The sequence below is a fragment of the Streptopelia decaocto genome (genome assembly GCF_964273445.1).
Source record: "Streptopelia decaocto genome assembly, chromosome: 5".
Taxonomy (NCBI): Eukaryota; Metazoa; Chordata; class Aves; order Columbiformes; family Columbidae; genus Streptopelia; species Streptopelia decaocto.
Window position 1 is genome coordinate 54,684,114 of NC_138659.1, and position 15,429 is coordinate 54,699,542.

Sequence of the window (15,429 nt, forward strand, 5' to 3'; positions counted from 1 at the left end):
AATTATTTAGTTTATCCAGACCAAAGTCTGTTAGCAATAAACAGTACTTGACTCCAAACTTGACACTTCCCTTAATCATTAGAAGAAGATGCATCCATTTTGTGTCTGTCTGGGTTATTGCAAAGCTGGATCTGCTTGCTTTACATATTTACTTGTGATCATGGAGACAAATGGCCATATGAACTACAGTTAAACAAAGCGCCAGAACCAACTGATATTTCTACTCTTTGCAGGAAGAACTGGGACCCAATGCACAATGCAAATGTGTAGCTCTAGTGGCAGGTCTCTGACATACTGTAAGTGTCCTATCAAAAAGTTTTCACTTGGAACTAGCAACAAAGACACATTCATGGAAGTACAAATTCTAAAGGTAAGTGTGCTTCCATTTAACACACTGATGCTTGGAAAGTTGTATACTTAAGATCATAAATCATGTTCATGTTTAGCAGAGTATTCTTACAATAGCTTGACATGCATATTAGTTAATTAAATGCTGGAATTATAACAAGTGCAGGAAACAGGCAGAATTACTCAAGGCTAATTGGATGGAATTGATCCAAAATACAAAAAACAGTACAAAGTTTAAGCAGTAGTTAAGCCATTGAATAATACAGCACAGTTGTGACATAAATCAAGGAGTTATTGTATTTTGTACTACTCAACATTGCATCATTGCTTCAGCTACAGTAGCAAATTTCAAGCTGCATATAAAATAAAATGAGTCTTCTTGTTCTGTGTTTCTTATAGACTTAATGTCCAGTCTAGAAATGATATTACATGTAGACAAATCAAGAGAAACAACTTCTTGTCATACTGTGACAAGTAACAAAGAAAAAAACAAAGCAGAAAGAAGGCCATTTGAAAGAAGCTAAAATGCCTTGCGAAATACTTGATGAAAATACAAAAGGTAATTGCACGTGAACACTTGCTGAGATACATAGGTTCTATGCAGAATTAGAAGGATGGCTCCATCAAAACAGCTTCTGCCTTAAGATTATGCACAAAAGAATTCAAGTCCAAACTTGAAGATTTGCCACTGACTTCTATGCACCCAGCTCAGAGCAAGGGATTAGCTCCCATTTCTGCCAGCTGAGGATATGATCTCATGCTTGTTGATAGCTCTTGGTACCTTATAGCATAAGGTTTTGATCTTGTCTTCAGATATTCTGTCCAACATTCATATTGCATGTCAGACCACAGGATGCAAAGAATTTTTTCCTCACCTTACTGTTCACCTATTTGTCTAATCAGAGAGCTTCCAGCTAAGGGGTTTCTAGCTGTCTGTATAACTATACACTGGGGAGCTTCAACTCAATGCAAGCCATTGACTACAATGAGTAACAGCTGCTTACGATAGCATAATTCAGGTTGGAAATTACCTTAGCTGGTCACCTGGTCCAATCTTCTGCTAAGGCTAGTTTAACCACTCAGGACAGAATATGCTTCCACATTTCTTTAGCAAAGTCTTGGTTGGTCTCCTTTTTATACTTGTTGCGTTTTTATTTTTAATCAATTCCTCAGTACAGGCTTCTTGGACATAATTACTTCTTGATTTCTCAGTGGTCACTGAGCAACATCTATGGCTATAGAGGTTAAAATAAGTTCATTATTTGTAGGTTTTGTGGACAGAGGCTAGAAGTACCACAGATGTGAAAAAGCGTAACCCTCAATTAATACTGTCAATTAATTTGCATGTAACTCGCCTTGAACCTACTCTGGATTCCACTTGAGTATTTTCATTGGCCTTCTACTGCTTAGACAGAATTTCAGCTCCATTTCTGCTGATGCCAGTGAGTGGGACTTGTACTGACATCTGGTTTTATTTTAACAGGAAACTGAAAGCCTCTGTGCATGTGGTTATTTCTTTGGGAACATACTTATTCTGAAAAGACAGGGCTTCTACAAACATGTTTTCATGCTTGTTCTGACTTTCTGCATAAGATATTTTGCAATTAAAGTACCAAGGAGCTGCTGAAGCAGAAGTAATATCTTGCTACCATCACCTGGAACAACTCCGGTAATCCAGCTGCCATCGTGGTACACAGTTTCAGCTTTGTAGAGCTTTGTGACTGACAGCAGCAGGAATTGTGAAATCAATGAGACTCATTTCCATGTAGATCTACGACTGTTTTTCATTTGCTTAAAAATGGTGCCTAGCATCATCTCAATGTGTTTTAAGAATTTAATATACTGAGTAACATTTTCATTTGCCACCATCCCTCAATAAGTAACTGTTGTCTTTACATGCCAGGTCATTGTTCTGTGTCCCTACTTGGAGAGGCAATGGCTGTTCCCAAGTCAATATGACAGAGACATTTCATACAAACATCCAGTTGTTTGATGTGAACTAGATCTGCCAAAAGATTACCATTACCTAATAGGCTGTGAGAGTTGGTAAAGCACAAAAATTTATATATTTACATATCTCTGTTCCACTGGTGTGTCAACTGTGCATAAAAATCTTTAATAATACTGAAAAATGGGAGAGTCTTCTCTAATGCAACTGTTGGCAGCCTGTCGTGCTCAAACTGGAAGTCTGGGTTTCTATTGCAGCCATGGTAGAGATGTGGGCTTGACTGGTGAGCCCCATGTCAGTCTGTATGCAGCCACAGCTCAGTTACTGATCTGTTAGAGCAGCTGTATATGCATCAACCCGGGCTCCTCAGTGTTTGTACCATCTCAATGACACAAACAACTTGTGTACCACAAGGAACTACTGTATATATTTACAACATTCCTTTGCCTGTTTTTCCAAAAAATCAGTCAATAATGGCTTCCTGTTCACATCCTAGCTATGGCATCGCCAGTTGCTTTTTATACCTACAGGTAATAATTACTGTGTGGTGTTAGAGCACCCCTCTGAAATGTTTTCTACTGGCTAGATAGAATTATGTCTGCAGTTCAACATCAGTGAGCCCTTAGAGACTTCAGTCTGCATGGTGGATAAAGGCAAATGATCATATTCTTCCATTGATGCAGTTACTGAATTATGCTGGCAGCTCAGAATCAGCGACTTCACTTCTTTTTTGAAGTTGCTATTTAGGAAACCATAGATAACAGGGTTGACACAGGTGGAGGCCATAGCTACCAGGTGGCACAATGAGAAGATCAAATTGTGGTAGCAAGGTGAAATTATTTTGTAATTCCAGTCCGCAATGGTGTTGAAAACATGCAGTGGTAGCCAGCAAACAGCAAAAGCCACAACCATGGATGCCAACAAAATATTTATCCTTCTCAGCTGAACTGCTCGATTGCTGTATTCACTTTTCTCAAACATGTCCTTTCTCTTCTGTAGACGTAAGTAGATACGCAGGTAGCAAAGTATAATGAAGAACAGTGGGATGCAATATTGCAAGAGCAGTAAAGCAGTAGTGTAGATAAGTCTGTGTTGATCAGAAGGCCACGAGTCGATGCATATGACCTTGTCAGTGGAAAAATTCATAATATGCGAGAGCTGCTCATACAAATCTTTAGACAAGATGGATGTAGTCAAAAAGGGCAGGGACATAAGACATGCTAAAATCCAAATTACTCCAATTCCTAGATAGGCTTGGGAGATATTTGGCTTCCAGCCAGTTGGGTTTATGATAAGCTGGTGTCTTTCCAAAGCAATAAGAACTAGGGAAAGAATTGATACTGTCACAGATGTGCACTGAGTGAAAGAGGTCATTTTGCACATGACTTCGCCAAATATCCAGTAGTCCATCATAGTGTAAACAACAGTGAAAGGCAGACAGACAAGACACATAAACAAGTCTGAAATTATTAAGTTGGAAATTAGGACGTTGGTGACATTGGCTTTTTCCTTTTGCTTAGCAATGACAGCAATCAGACAGATGTTTCCCACAATGCCCAGGACAGTCTCCAAGCTGTAAGAGGTGGCCAGAAAGACAGTAAGGTCAGTGATGTTCCTGCACTGATTAGAAATGTGCATGGAGAAGCTTTGGTTTGAGCTCCAGTTCTTACTGTTCAGGAAAGGCAAAATATAATTAAAAGCCTTTGTATTATTCATCCTGAATCCTAAAATATTTGTCCAAAAATGTGATAGTCAAACAGAATATGGGTCTTCTGGACTCAGTCTAGAAAATTCTTTCTCTCTTCTATTTGTTTGTAGAAGATCTGGGTATATCTGCAAAAGAAAGGAAAAAAGATTGCCTAGTTATGCTACAATAAATTATTGAAAAGGGTAGGAGGGGCAATGAGACGGGGAAGAAATACCGGGGATTCTGTGTATATCCTGCAGCTTCCTCTTTTATAGCTTATCAGATGGGACCCTTTGCTAAATTGTGGTATGGAAGTCTGTACAACTCTTTTGAATGATGACTGCATTTCATTGTATGCAATTCTGTTTTTACAAGGTTCTGATCCAAAACTGAACAGAAGATACATTGTGGGGCTGCATTTACCTTCAACTGAACTAAACATCCATGTGAAAAGTAAGGCATATTAGATACAAAAAGCCAACACTTGAGATAATCACCATGCAAAAATTCAGGTTCCTATCCTCACAATGGATTACATGGGACAATTTTGAAAAAGTCTAAAATAATTAAAAATCACTTCAATAGGAACTGCAGTCCACATTCCCTGCTTCCCCCTTCTGGAAAATATATATATTATATATTAAAGATATATGATATATATTATATAATATACTACCCATGAGGCACTGACGCCTCCCTCCAGCTCATCAATGAGTTTATCAGAAATATAGTCCAGTCTCCTGATTTTGGCTTTAAGAGTGAGTGATTTTGACAACCTCTTTTAACACCTTAATGAGAAGATTCTCATGGATTCTTTCTTAGTAAAATTGTGCTTTTTTTTAACCAAGAGAATTCATGTGTTGTAATAGTATGTACTCACTCCTGGATACTGTTTCTGCATGGGCATATGGGTCTGCTGCTTAGCCACTGCCGCAAGGCCTGAGCTGGGATTTTCAATGGTGTCTCAGAGATGTGAACCCACAGAGTTAGTTGGGGCTGCACACCGCAGGGCTGCCTGGACTCTACCAGATGGCTCCTGGGAGGCAGTTGTGATCTGCCATAGCAGAGCCTGCTTTATAATCCCAGCTCTGGAGTCCAAATCCTCTGTGTACAGGAATCAAAGAAAAAAACTGACTCCAGTGGGAGATCTCCTCAGGCCAGAGGCAGTTACATGCTGTACAAAGGCTCGTAAAGTGAAAAGTAAATAAATACTCCGGCAATGGCATTATTTACCCATTGCATGACCCTTTCCTCAGCAATAAAATTCCACACAAACAAATTTGTGGAGCTGTGGAAAGCTGCTGGGTTTCAGAAAAACAGGTGGTCAAGATATGAATGCATAAATAAAATGGTATAGTGAGCGTGCCATTTTGAATAGCATTTACTGCTGAGAAACTGCATGCATATAGGTAAGTAGTACTGCACAAAAAAGTGTCCACAATGCTACAATTTTTTGTTTGCCTTGTCTTCCTCCTTGCAAATTGCTTCTTGTGATGTTGCTTTTCACTAACAAAAACAATAGTGTACAGCAATACAGTAAATAAAAAGTTGTTTGGGGATCATTGTTCTGCTTGATTACCTCTATCTGTTTTTTGTGATGGTCAAGACAGTAACAAGAGTAAAATATAGTAACCTTTAATTCCTCATGTTCTCCCATTTCCTTACTAGTTTAAATCATCATTAAAGAGGGTAAAGGGAATCTACTAAATTGTGGACATAAGTATGACTCTTTCTGTTCACTCACTTTCATGTTGTTACTGAACTTGTGTGAATTTTCTGGAACTAAAAGACAAGCAATGATGCTGTGTGGATTGCACAGTCATATATGGGGAGGCTTGGTGCAGGGAAGACACTGTTTCAGCATGAAAAATGCATATAGGATGAAAGACCATCAATGACCCCCTTAGCTTTATGTGATTGCTGGCCAGTAGAGCTACTACATATGAAACAGAGCTAAGGGATCAGCAGCCTGCAATATTATGTGATACTGGTCAAAGGAGCTCAGTCTTGGCATTTGGACAGGACAAACAGACTCTGTTGTAAATGTAAATGAACATGAGCTTTTTACTACAGTCCCAGCCTAGTACCTAGCTACAGTATCCTCGACAACAAACACATATTTCACTTTTGTTGCTTGAAATATGTGTGCTGAATTATTACAAACACCTGTGCCCTACAGAGTAATCCGTCTCAAGGGTCCCACACATGCTGAGATGTCAGTGTGGAGAACTAATAATGTTGAAGCAAAAAAATGAAAGTAGTGGAGCCACCTGAAAAGCAGAAGCCAGATCTCACAGCTTGAAGAGGCACATTTCCAAGAGGAATGCAAAGGGCAGAGCATGGCTGTGCACCTAATGACAAACATGATGGACATAAAGAGCACTTCTTAAGGCTCTGCAGTGCATTGTGTTGGGTTAGGAGCTTCTTCTCTTTTAACACATTGCATTCTCTGGTGTTTCCCACAAGGTCAAGCACTCCCTGGGCATTCATTTTCCTGGTACTGCCCAGAGGTAAACAAGGAATTGTCACCCTCTTATCACAGATAAGAGCACTGAGAGAGGTGAGACATTAATTGCCTCAAGGGAACCTGTGGTGCACTATGTAGTACTTAAAACTGCCTGCCAACCTGATGCTTTTGGAAAAGTCAGAGCGTAGATCACCTACGTCCACAGCTTTCTGTACCTCTCATTCTAGCAACACTAATATAAAAAAACAATTATAGAAAAACAGAAAAATAAATGTTGTGGTGACCTTATACTTACGTATCCTATTATGGTATCCTTGGATGACAGATTCTCAAGGTCACTGCCAAAAGCTGTATTATCTTGAAGTATTTGCCATCCAGTTGGGTCTAAATTAGGAGCCACTAATAAGTAACGTGCACTTACTCTGCTTAGACATTTGCATCAAACGTTAGCTAATATACTGGGTCACCAATGCAGTGGGAAAAAGGGTGTTAGCCTCCTGCCTGTATTGAAGGTTTGTCAATTACCAATTATAGCAAAAACTTTATGGGCTAAAAAACCCAGCTTTTGTCTCCAGAAAGTGAAGCAACATTTACTCAGCTTATAGAAGTAAGAAGCATGCCTCCTAAATCACTTTACAGAAGGAGTGGGGGGAAAAGTTGTATTGTTTTTGTTTGCTCATTTTTCCAAGAGACTAAATCTGTTCAGAACCCTTAATGAACTTCAGGAAAGAGATCAGGAACAAAAACTAACATGTTCAAAAAGCAAGGATTGTTTTCTCTAATTGATGTAGCATGAGATATTTTCTCTAAAATGTGAGTGCCACAAAAGTCTGCAGCAAATTAACAAGATATAGAAGGAAAAAGAGAAGGAGCTTTCAGATTTAATTTTTATATAACTTAGGTTTCCCACTTACATCTTTTATAGACATTCATCATTGCTGTCTGTTTTAGAAGGAAGGAAGAAGACCAGGTAAGGTCAGAATGGTTTGTTTGTCTTACTGAAAAACTGACTATCACTAGTCAGCTTGAAACTTTAAAGCCTTGCCCTGGAGGGCTATCCTGTGTTTCCTGGAGAAACTCCTCAAAGGAAAGGGAATTCTGCAGAGATGGGTTAGGGAAGAAAATGAAACCCTCAGTGGGTTCCAAGGAGACTCCCAAACAATAAGTAGCCCCAAGTGGATAATGCATGGCTGCCTTGTGAACTCGAAGAAATTCCATGAAAACCTCTATTAAAACTGTATTTCTGGAGGCAGGATAAAGCAAGGGACTGATACTGATGCTGTGCTCTATGTGCTAACCAGAAAAGCGTGGGTCATTCTTGCAAAACTAGTCATGAACGTCCCCTCCCTGTAATCAAAAACCAGTGTCCATAGTTGTGATGGGAAGTTGGGATCGATTTCCACATCAGACATAAATTAAACAACAACAACAACAAAAAAAGATTACAGTGTTTGGCCTCATTATCTGGTACTCAGAAACAACTGTTTATCTAGCTCAGAATGTAACCAGTTACTCAAGCCGTGTTTTCTGCTTTCAGTTTCTAACTCTTCCTGAGAGAAGCAATTCCTAAAGACATGAAGTGATTATATTATTTAAAGAGCAATTTATCTGGAGTAAAGCAGCTATCATCTGTCTCTTACAAACTGGAAACAAATGAGCACTGGAAAGGTTTAACAAAACTATGATATTCATATTGCAGATACTGACGTGGTAGTGACTGACTAGCACTGTTATCCCCTTTTTGCTGGCATTGACGTTACAATAGATTTGTCCTCTTTAATGTTACATCTTGGAGAAAGGTTAAAAATCAGTTGGCTATCTGTACAGGTTCCCAGGAAGGCAACACTTAACTAGCAGAGAAAAACTGCCACTGAGTACGCACAGACATCCCACAGCAATGTTAAATCCATAAGGGATTTGGTACAATGGAATTTAATGGTGGACTCTTCATCTTCATTGAACTCTGTGTTGCAAAAATATTGGGAGCTACCATCTTAGGTCATTGAAGAAGTTATATATGTTAAAAATTTCTAAAATCTGCCTAATTATATATATACACAAGTTGTGTATATTAGTATGTTACAAGCCTATAGCATTGGGAGAGGTTATAAATTCCCAGGAAAGTAAATATTTCCCTTCCCTCTCACATCTATATGTTTTCAGAAGGGAGCCTTTTAGGGAATATGAACTTATATTATGAGTTAACCTTCTCTGATCCAGCAGAGATCAGGGAAGTTTTACTAAAGCACTTACTCTGGCTTTTTTTTTTCCTGGTTAAATTCATAACAACCTTACCAAAGACACAGACCCACCTCACAAAGGTAAAATGTTACTAGCAGATCAGCAGACTGGAGAATGGTAGTTAATTCCTGATGCCTTAAGAATAAAAGCTACTGTGACTTGTCCTGTAACCAAGAGAAAAACTTCGTATTTTTACAAAGGCGGTCTTTACCAAAAGAGGTGGGGAATCCATAAATCATAGTAGTTGGCACCTTAGCAGGCAGCCAGATAGTATATCTGGAGAATGACATGATGTCTACTGCCAGGAACTGCATGGGTTGGATGAGGAACAAGGAGTCTCAGGGACCAGGAGATAAGAACTGTTTTTCTGTGACCAGTAGTAACCAGGAAGGCTTCCTGTTACACCACAAAGTGGTAGGAAGCACACCTGAACCCCAAAGATGCCCCAAGAAGTTGCCATCTCCTGCTTGTACCCTGAAAGGTTGCAAAGCTCTGCTCTGTGGTACATGGGTTGGGCCTTTCATGATGAGTCAGACCTGATCCATTTGTCAAAAGTAGACACCTGCTTGGTGGAAAATGCTAGTTCAATGTACTCATATGCTGTGAACATTTAATGCAGTGGAGAAATGTCCCTTCAAATGTTTTTTCTGAATCAGATAGAGGAGGAAGAACCCAGGTGATCATTGGGGTCCATTGGGTTAAACACCAAATTTCGTATCATCATCCCCTGTACAGTGGTTCAAGTACTTTGGTTTATTAAAAAAAAAAAGTTTAGGAATTTGTTTCTAGTGAAACAATGTGTCTCATTCATACCAAACCCACTTTTTTTTCCTTCTTTTATTTATTTTTTTTTAAATAAATATCTGAAAATGCCTTATTTCCCTCAAAAAAAAATCCAGTCTTTCAAAACAACACTTTAATGTTTTGGTTCAGGCACTGACTGGTGAAAGCAATTGTTTGCACAGCCTTAATCAAAGCTGAATGGTAAAGGCAAGGACCTCCCTTGTTTTTATAACATTTCTTGCTAAATATTACCATTAATAAAAATATTAATGTTTATTATAGTGGTATTAAAAAACTAATGGAGACTAGGTCCTTTTGTGCTTGGTGCTCTACCGGTCCAGAGGAGCAGATAAGTCTCTCTCTTGAGAGAGATGGACAAGAGCTTAAAAAGCATACAAAGAGAACCAAGTATTTACTGCTGTTTTCCCTTGCCTTGTGACTGGATTCAGAGTGTGTTGATTATAGTGGACTTTGGATCAGGTTCACTTAATATTTCTACCCTTGTTACTGTGTTGTTCTAAAACCATAAAGAAATCTGCAACATTTTCATGGAACCAAAGGACGGTGCAAGAATTCCTTGCTTTTAAGAATCCAATATGCATAAAGCCTTTCCATCCATGAGTTCCCTTGAATTTAATTTTCATGTGACTGTCAATATCAATGGATTGATTTTTAGAGTTTAAATGCTGGTTGAATGTTTTTCATTATCTGCTGTTTATCCAAATAGTTAACATGAATGATCATATCTGAACTGTTTGTAATCCATATTCTCATCTTCCTGTAAAACTTGTTCCTTTAAGTAATATTAATGTAGCAACCACTCAAACTGTCTCTTAAAAGTTTCTGATACACAAGTCTTGCCTCAGATCTTGGATTAAATTTCAGATGAATCCTTACTTAACATTTTCTGATTAGAAATTAGTCATTATTCAAAGCAGAGGAAGATTTGAGCAGAAAAGGAATTAGCAATGATGGCACCAGCTGTCAGTCACTCAAGTGAAAGTTGAATGAATTTTTACAATCAAAAGTAATAACTTTAATAAAGAAATCTGAGCTCTTATGAGTCTGAAATAGATGATTTAGAGAATTCTTACCTGTTACTGATTGAGAAAATTACTGCTGTTGCTGCACATTTCTATCTTGGTAGAATGAAGGAATGTTGTAACAGCAAAGTAAGGAATCCAGAAGAGACGCTCTCTGCACTGTTTCTGTTGGTAATTTGGGTGGCATCTCTCTCCCCTCCTCTTTCTCTCCCTCCTTCCTTCCCTCCCTTCAGCTTAGCCAATGAATTCTGCTTTATGGTTATGACCTGACTGTGAAGTTCTGGCTCCCTCTGCTGTTATATAAATTTAGAAATTCTGTAGATAATTGAGAGGAATAGCAACTTCAGAAAAGAGCTATGAAGCTATATGGAGCACAGCATGCACCCATGCTGCACACAGGTATGTGCCTGTGTGGATGCACATAGAAGCAAAGTGACGAAATGCAGCAACAGAGCCTAATCCAGTTCTCCTTGCTAAGGCAAGATTTCTGTAGGGCTCAAAGAGAATTTTGCCTCATGTGTATGAAGAGGTTGTCAGTATCAGCTTTCTCAATTTTACCCTTCCATCACAGATTGATATTTAAATTTTATTTTATAAGGATCCAGGCTGCGAGTCCCTAAATTCTGGAAGTGAAAGAAATACACTGTTACTCAGGCAAACAACTCAGAAATGTGAGAGCACTGAGAAAGTTGGAAATAGAGGAAAAGAAGGATTTGCAGAAGTGCCGGTTTTCTTCTTTTTTTTTTTTTTTTTTTTTTTTCCTGCCCAGGTCTTTCTCATGAAAAACGAAGACAGAAATCAGAGTTGCAAATTTTTCTCTTGCATTGGGAAAATGCACAGAAGATTTCCAAGGACTATATCAGAACAACCTAATTTCGGTCTTTACTTAAACTGGGTTTTAAGCTATGGTCACCTACTTAACTACTCCAGCTGTTCTGGGGCCCTTCTAAGGGTGTGATAAGTAGCTGCAGCAAAAATGTGGTTTTGTTTGTAGGCATGTAGTATGTCAACAGAAATCAAATATTTCAATATCAAAATAAGTACAATATCTTATCAACTAAACTAACTGTGAAAAGAGTTTTGCATTTGTACTGTATTCTTTCTTCCATTTTTTCTCGTACCAGCTATTACAGATCTACTTCAAGTACTTAGCTAACATCTTTCATCATTAGAGAAATAATCAAAGCAGAAGCAGGAAGATGAAGTCTTTCTAGGGTATTTTGGCTTTTCTCATGTCTTACGATACTTAGAAGCATAAAACTGGAATCTGGTGTGAGCTAGAGGGTTGTCCTAAGTTACTGATTCTTTCTTCAGTGCATCCCTTCTTATTTTGTATTGCTTTTTTTTTTTTGTCCCAGACTCCTTTTTGGGAGCTTCATTTAACAGCTAGTTTAAAGCAGCACCCCATGTCCCAGCATTTCTTTTGTACCCAGATGTCTCAGAAGAGGATGACCTTTCTGATCTGGTTAGGAAACGGGACATGAAGTCTGTGCTCCAGCTGAGAAGGCATCAGCCCACACAGATATTGAGCCTCTTGCCAGCTCCTTAGGAAGCAGAAGCTTCCGATCTTACTGGAGCCAGAAAAGCTGAAATGATTTATTTAGCTGGCCTGATCGCTTCTGTTTCTTCCTTAATTTATTTATCATATGTTTGTTTGTTCTGCCATTCAAAGTATTAAAGAAAGGGGAGGAAAACCACTAGGAAACAGACAGTCCTTTTACTGAGGGGTATTTTGATTTGTGAAGCTGTCCTTTTCATCCCCCTCAGCTTGAAGCATTCCTCAGCCAGACTTATCTCCACACCTTCCAAACATTTAAAGATATGCTATGTCACTTTTATTCTCTCAATTCAGACATTTGGGCAGAGCCTGCAAAAGAGCAAATTAGCATCTGTTTTCTTCTTAAAGTCAACAAAGAACAGCTGCAGCACTGTTCCTGAAAGACTGCTCAGGGCTCTGCCACCCAGGGATCAGGAAATTACCCAACCACCAATACTGTCAAAAGGATGGGACCAGATTCTTTTCAGTGGTGCCCAGCAATAGGATGAGGGGCAACGGGCACAGACTGAAGCATAGGAGGTTCCATCTGAATATGAGTAGAAACTTCTTTACTTTAAGGGTGACGGAGAACTGGAACAGGCTGCCCAGAGAAGTTGTGGACCCTCCTTCTCTGGAGACACTCAAAATCCACTTGGATGCATTCCTGTGCAATCTACTCTAGGTGAACCTGCCTTAGCAGGTGGGTTGGACTAGATGATCTCCAGAGGTCCCTCCCAACCCCAAACATTCTGTGATTTTGCTATGGCATCTGGGACTTTCTTTTTGACAGACTTTTAGAATGAACTGCAGTATCAAGGTTCTGGCCATTTTTTATGAGGTGCATGGGACTGTATTAGAGTCCTATTACATGCATATTCTTTTCACATTGTGTCCAAACTGCAAGGTGAAAATGCTCACTATTAGCAAGCTAATGTGGGATCAGCAGTTGGGTCATCCCAACCCTGCACTAGTTTGTGTAGCTGGGGCTTAAAGGCACACAGCAGTCACTGAGTGTAAACCAAGGATGTGGTGGGGCTAGAGCTCCCATGCAGTAGCTGTCTGGACTGAAGTGTAGTGGGGATGATACTGGAGCTAACTTGGAGTAAGAACGGCAGCAGCAAGACAAAGATGCAGATGACTGTTTCCTCATCCAGGTGGATCTTGTAGGCTCAGTTCAGCATCTTACTGAAAGGGATGCCAGTGCCTGAACTAGCTGGTTTGACTCTGACCATGTTTAATTTCACTATACAATGGGTACTACTGAACATGTATCTGTGGAGATTCTCTGTGAGGATCGTGACCCACTAAGGCTTTGAAAAATGCACAAGCAGTACTTGTATGATGGTGCATAAGGGTGTAAATTCCTCTATACACAGGATGATTGCTGTTGGGAAGCAATGTATAAGTACCATAGTCCCAGCTGTTCCTAGTCATGTGCTGGTTAAACTGCCTGTTTCTGTTCTTATCAGTAGGTTTGCATTGACCCTGGAAACAAATGGACCAGCCCCTGTTTGCTGTTGATAGAAAATGGAGTAAAGAAACTGTAGCTGGTATGGCATGGGGCTGTCCTACTACCCCCAGAGAGATAAGAAGGCATGTTCTCATTCTCTGTTCACAGCACATGCCCCTGTTACAGGAAGGCACTGGGGAACTGTCCTGTTTTCTCTGCAGTTTACTACGCAAGACAGTTGGATGCCATGGAACCAACACATTTCAAGAGGGTACAGATACATGGGAAAATAGTCCTCTTTGCACAGGCCAAATAACTCCTTTTCTGCAAGTGGGTACAGCAACAGCAAACCTGCTACCCAGAATCATTCACTGGGTGTAGTTGAGCATTTCCCTGGGAATGACAGGATCGTCACAGTAGTACAATTACAACTGCACTCTGGATGCTTTGAGGGCCTCCTCCAGCACCCTTGTGTTAGATTTTCGGTCATACCAGCGTTCACTGATGGAGCCATGATGTATGAAATTTCAGAGGCAAATTCTCCTACAGTACATTTAGCAAATCTAATTGCAGTCCAGCATCTGGAGTCCTGCTCTTGCTTGCACTGTTAAACAGTGAGCAAACAGTGCCCACAAAGAATACTACTAAGTACTTGATGAAGAAAGCATATGGAGAAAATGTACTATGGAACAGTACATAGTACATGTGTACGCTAAGTTTAGCAGGTCTACATGGCACCCTTGTAGGTATTTTGCACAAGTTTGCATTGGCTTTATTTTGCCAGAATCTCTACCTGTCTCTGAAGCAGAATTAATATTTTAACCATTTTCAGCCCTCTCCAATTTATTCATAACTCACCTTCCATGAGGGAAGCTATGAAACTGATGTATCTTCCTACAGGTTTTTCTGAACTGCTCAAATAATGTTCAAGCCTTCAGGAAAGTAGCTCTGTTACTCAGAGCTCCCTAGGCAGGAACATATAGCATTTAGGAAGCTGACTGCATGATCCTTTATGTCTATATTTATAGCTATCTCTTTCTATATATATAACTGGGTGAAATCCTCTGATCCACCCTCAGCAAGCAGAATAGTGACAGCCTCTCCAGTGTCTGCTGCTCACAGGTTAGAAGAGCCATAGCCCGCTCTGGTAATGTCCACTCCATTAGTTCCAAGAAGCCACAGGGGGATACTGTCGAAGGGAGCTGCTACTAGCCAGTTCTAACTAATCCTGAGGGCAAAAGATTTAAGAAGCTACAATTGTATTTCTCATTTGACCCGCTTGCTGGAATTACCTTAATGACTTTCTGGTAGTATCTGGAGCCATGGATGGGTTTTCTAACCATTGATAAGCTGTTTTCCTTAGTATGTGCATGTTTTCTACTTGTATACTCTTGTTTGAAAAATAAATAACCATGTGATTGTGGTTTTCCACAACGGATATTAAAAAGATGCTGTTTCCATCAGCTGAAATATGTCATTGTAATACACTCCAACCAGGTAGAGGAAAGGCAGATGAAGAAAACATCTATGATGTCAGTGTTGAATAAACTGAACAGACTCGAATTATTTATCTGGACATTTTTAGCTGCAGACTGCTCTTGTTATAATTGCTCTTAATATTGTCTAAATATATTTTATAGGATATTTCCCACATAAACCACTTCCATGGACTTCGTACCAGGTACAGTGTAGTGTCTCAAGTCTACTGGTTAAACATGTTTTATAGGCCAGGTTTTCTGTTCGAACAGCTTTCATGGGGTTGTTTGTCCGTGGACTTTGACCCAAACAAGATTATATCAGGAAATTCCACCCCAGCATGGCTACAGAGCTGTTTATATGGCATTTCTTTGCAATAGGTTCGACTCTCGGGCATGGGCTTACATTTTTTTGTAATATACCAGTCATCTACTGGATAATATGTTCCC

General features: G+C 39.6%; 1 protein-coding gene across 1 annotated transcript; it reads right to left on the reverse strand.

Moving 5' to 3' along the window:
• Positions 1 to 627: 627 nt before the first annotated feature.
• Positions 628 to 10,652, reverse strand: LOC309440078 (neuropeptide Y receptor type 4-2-like). The gene is made up of 2 exons (XM_082053387.1): positions 10,569 to 10,652; positions 628 to 4,129 (listed from the first exon to the last, which is right to left on the reverse strand). Exon 2 carries the CDS (start codon positions 4,010 to 4,012, stop codon positions 2,879 to 2,881), a length of 1,134 nt encoding a protein of 377 aa, XP_081909513.1. The 5' UTR covers positions 4,013 to 4,129; positions 10,569 to 10,652; the 3' UTR covers positions 628 to 2,878.
• Between the last annotated feature and the right edge of the window lie 4,777 nt (positions 10,653 to 15,429).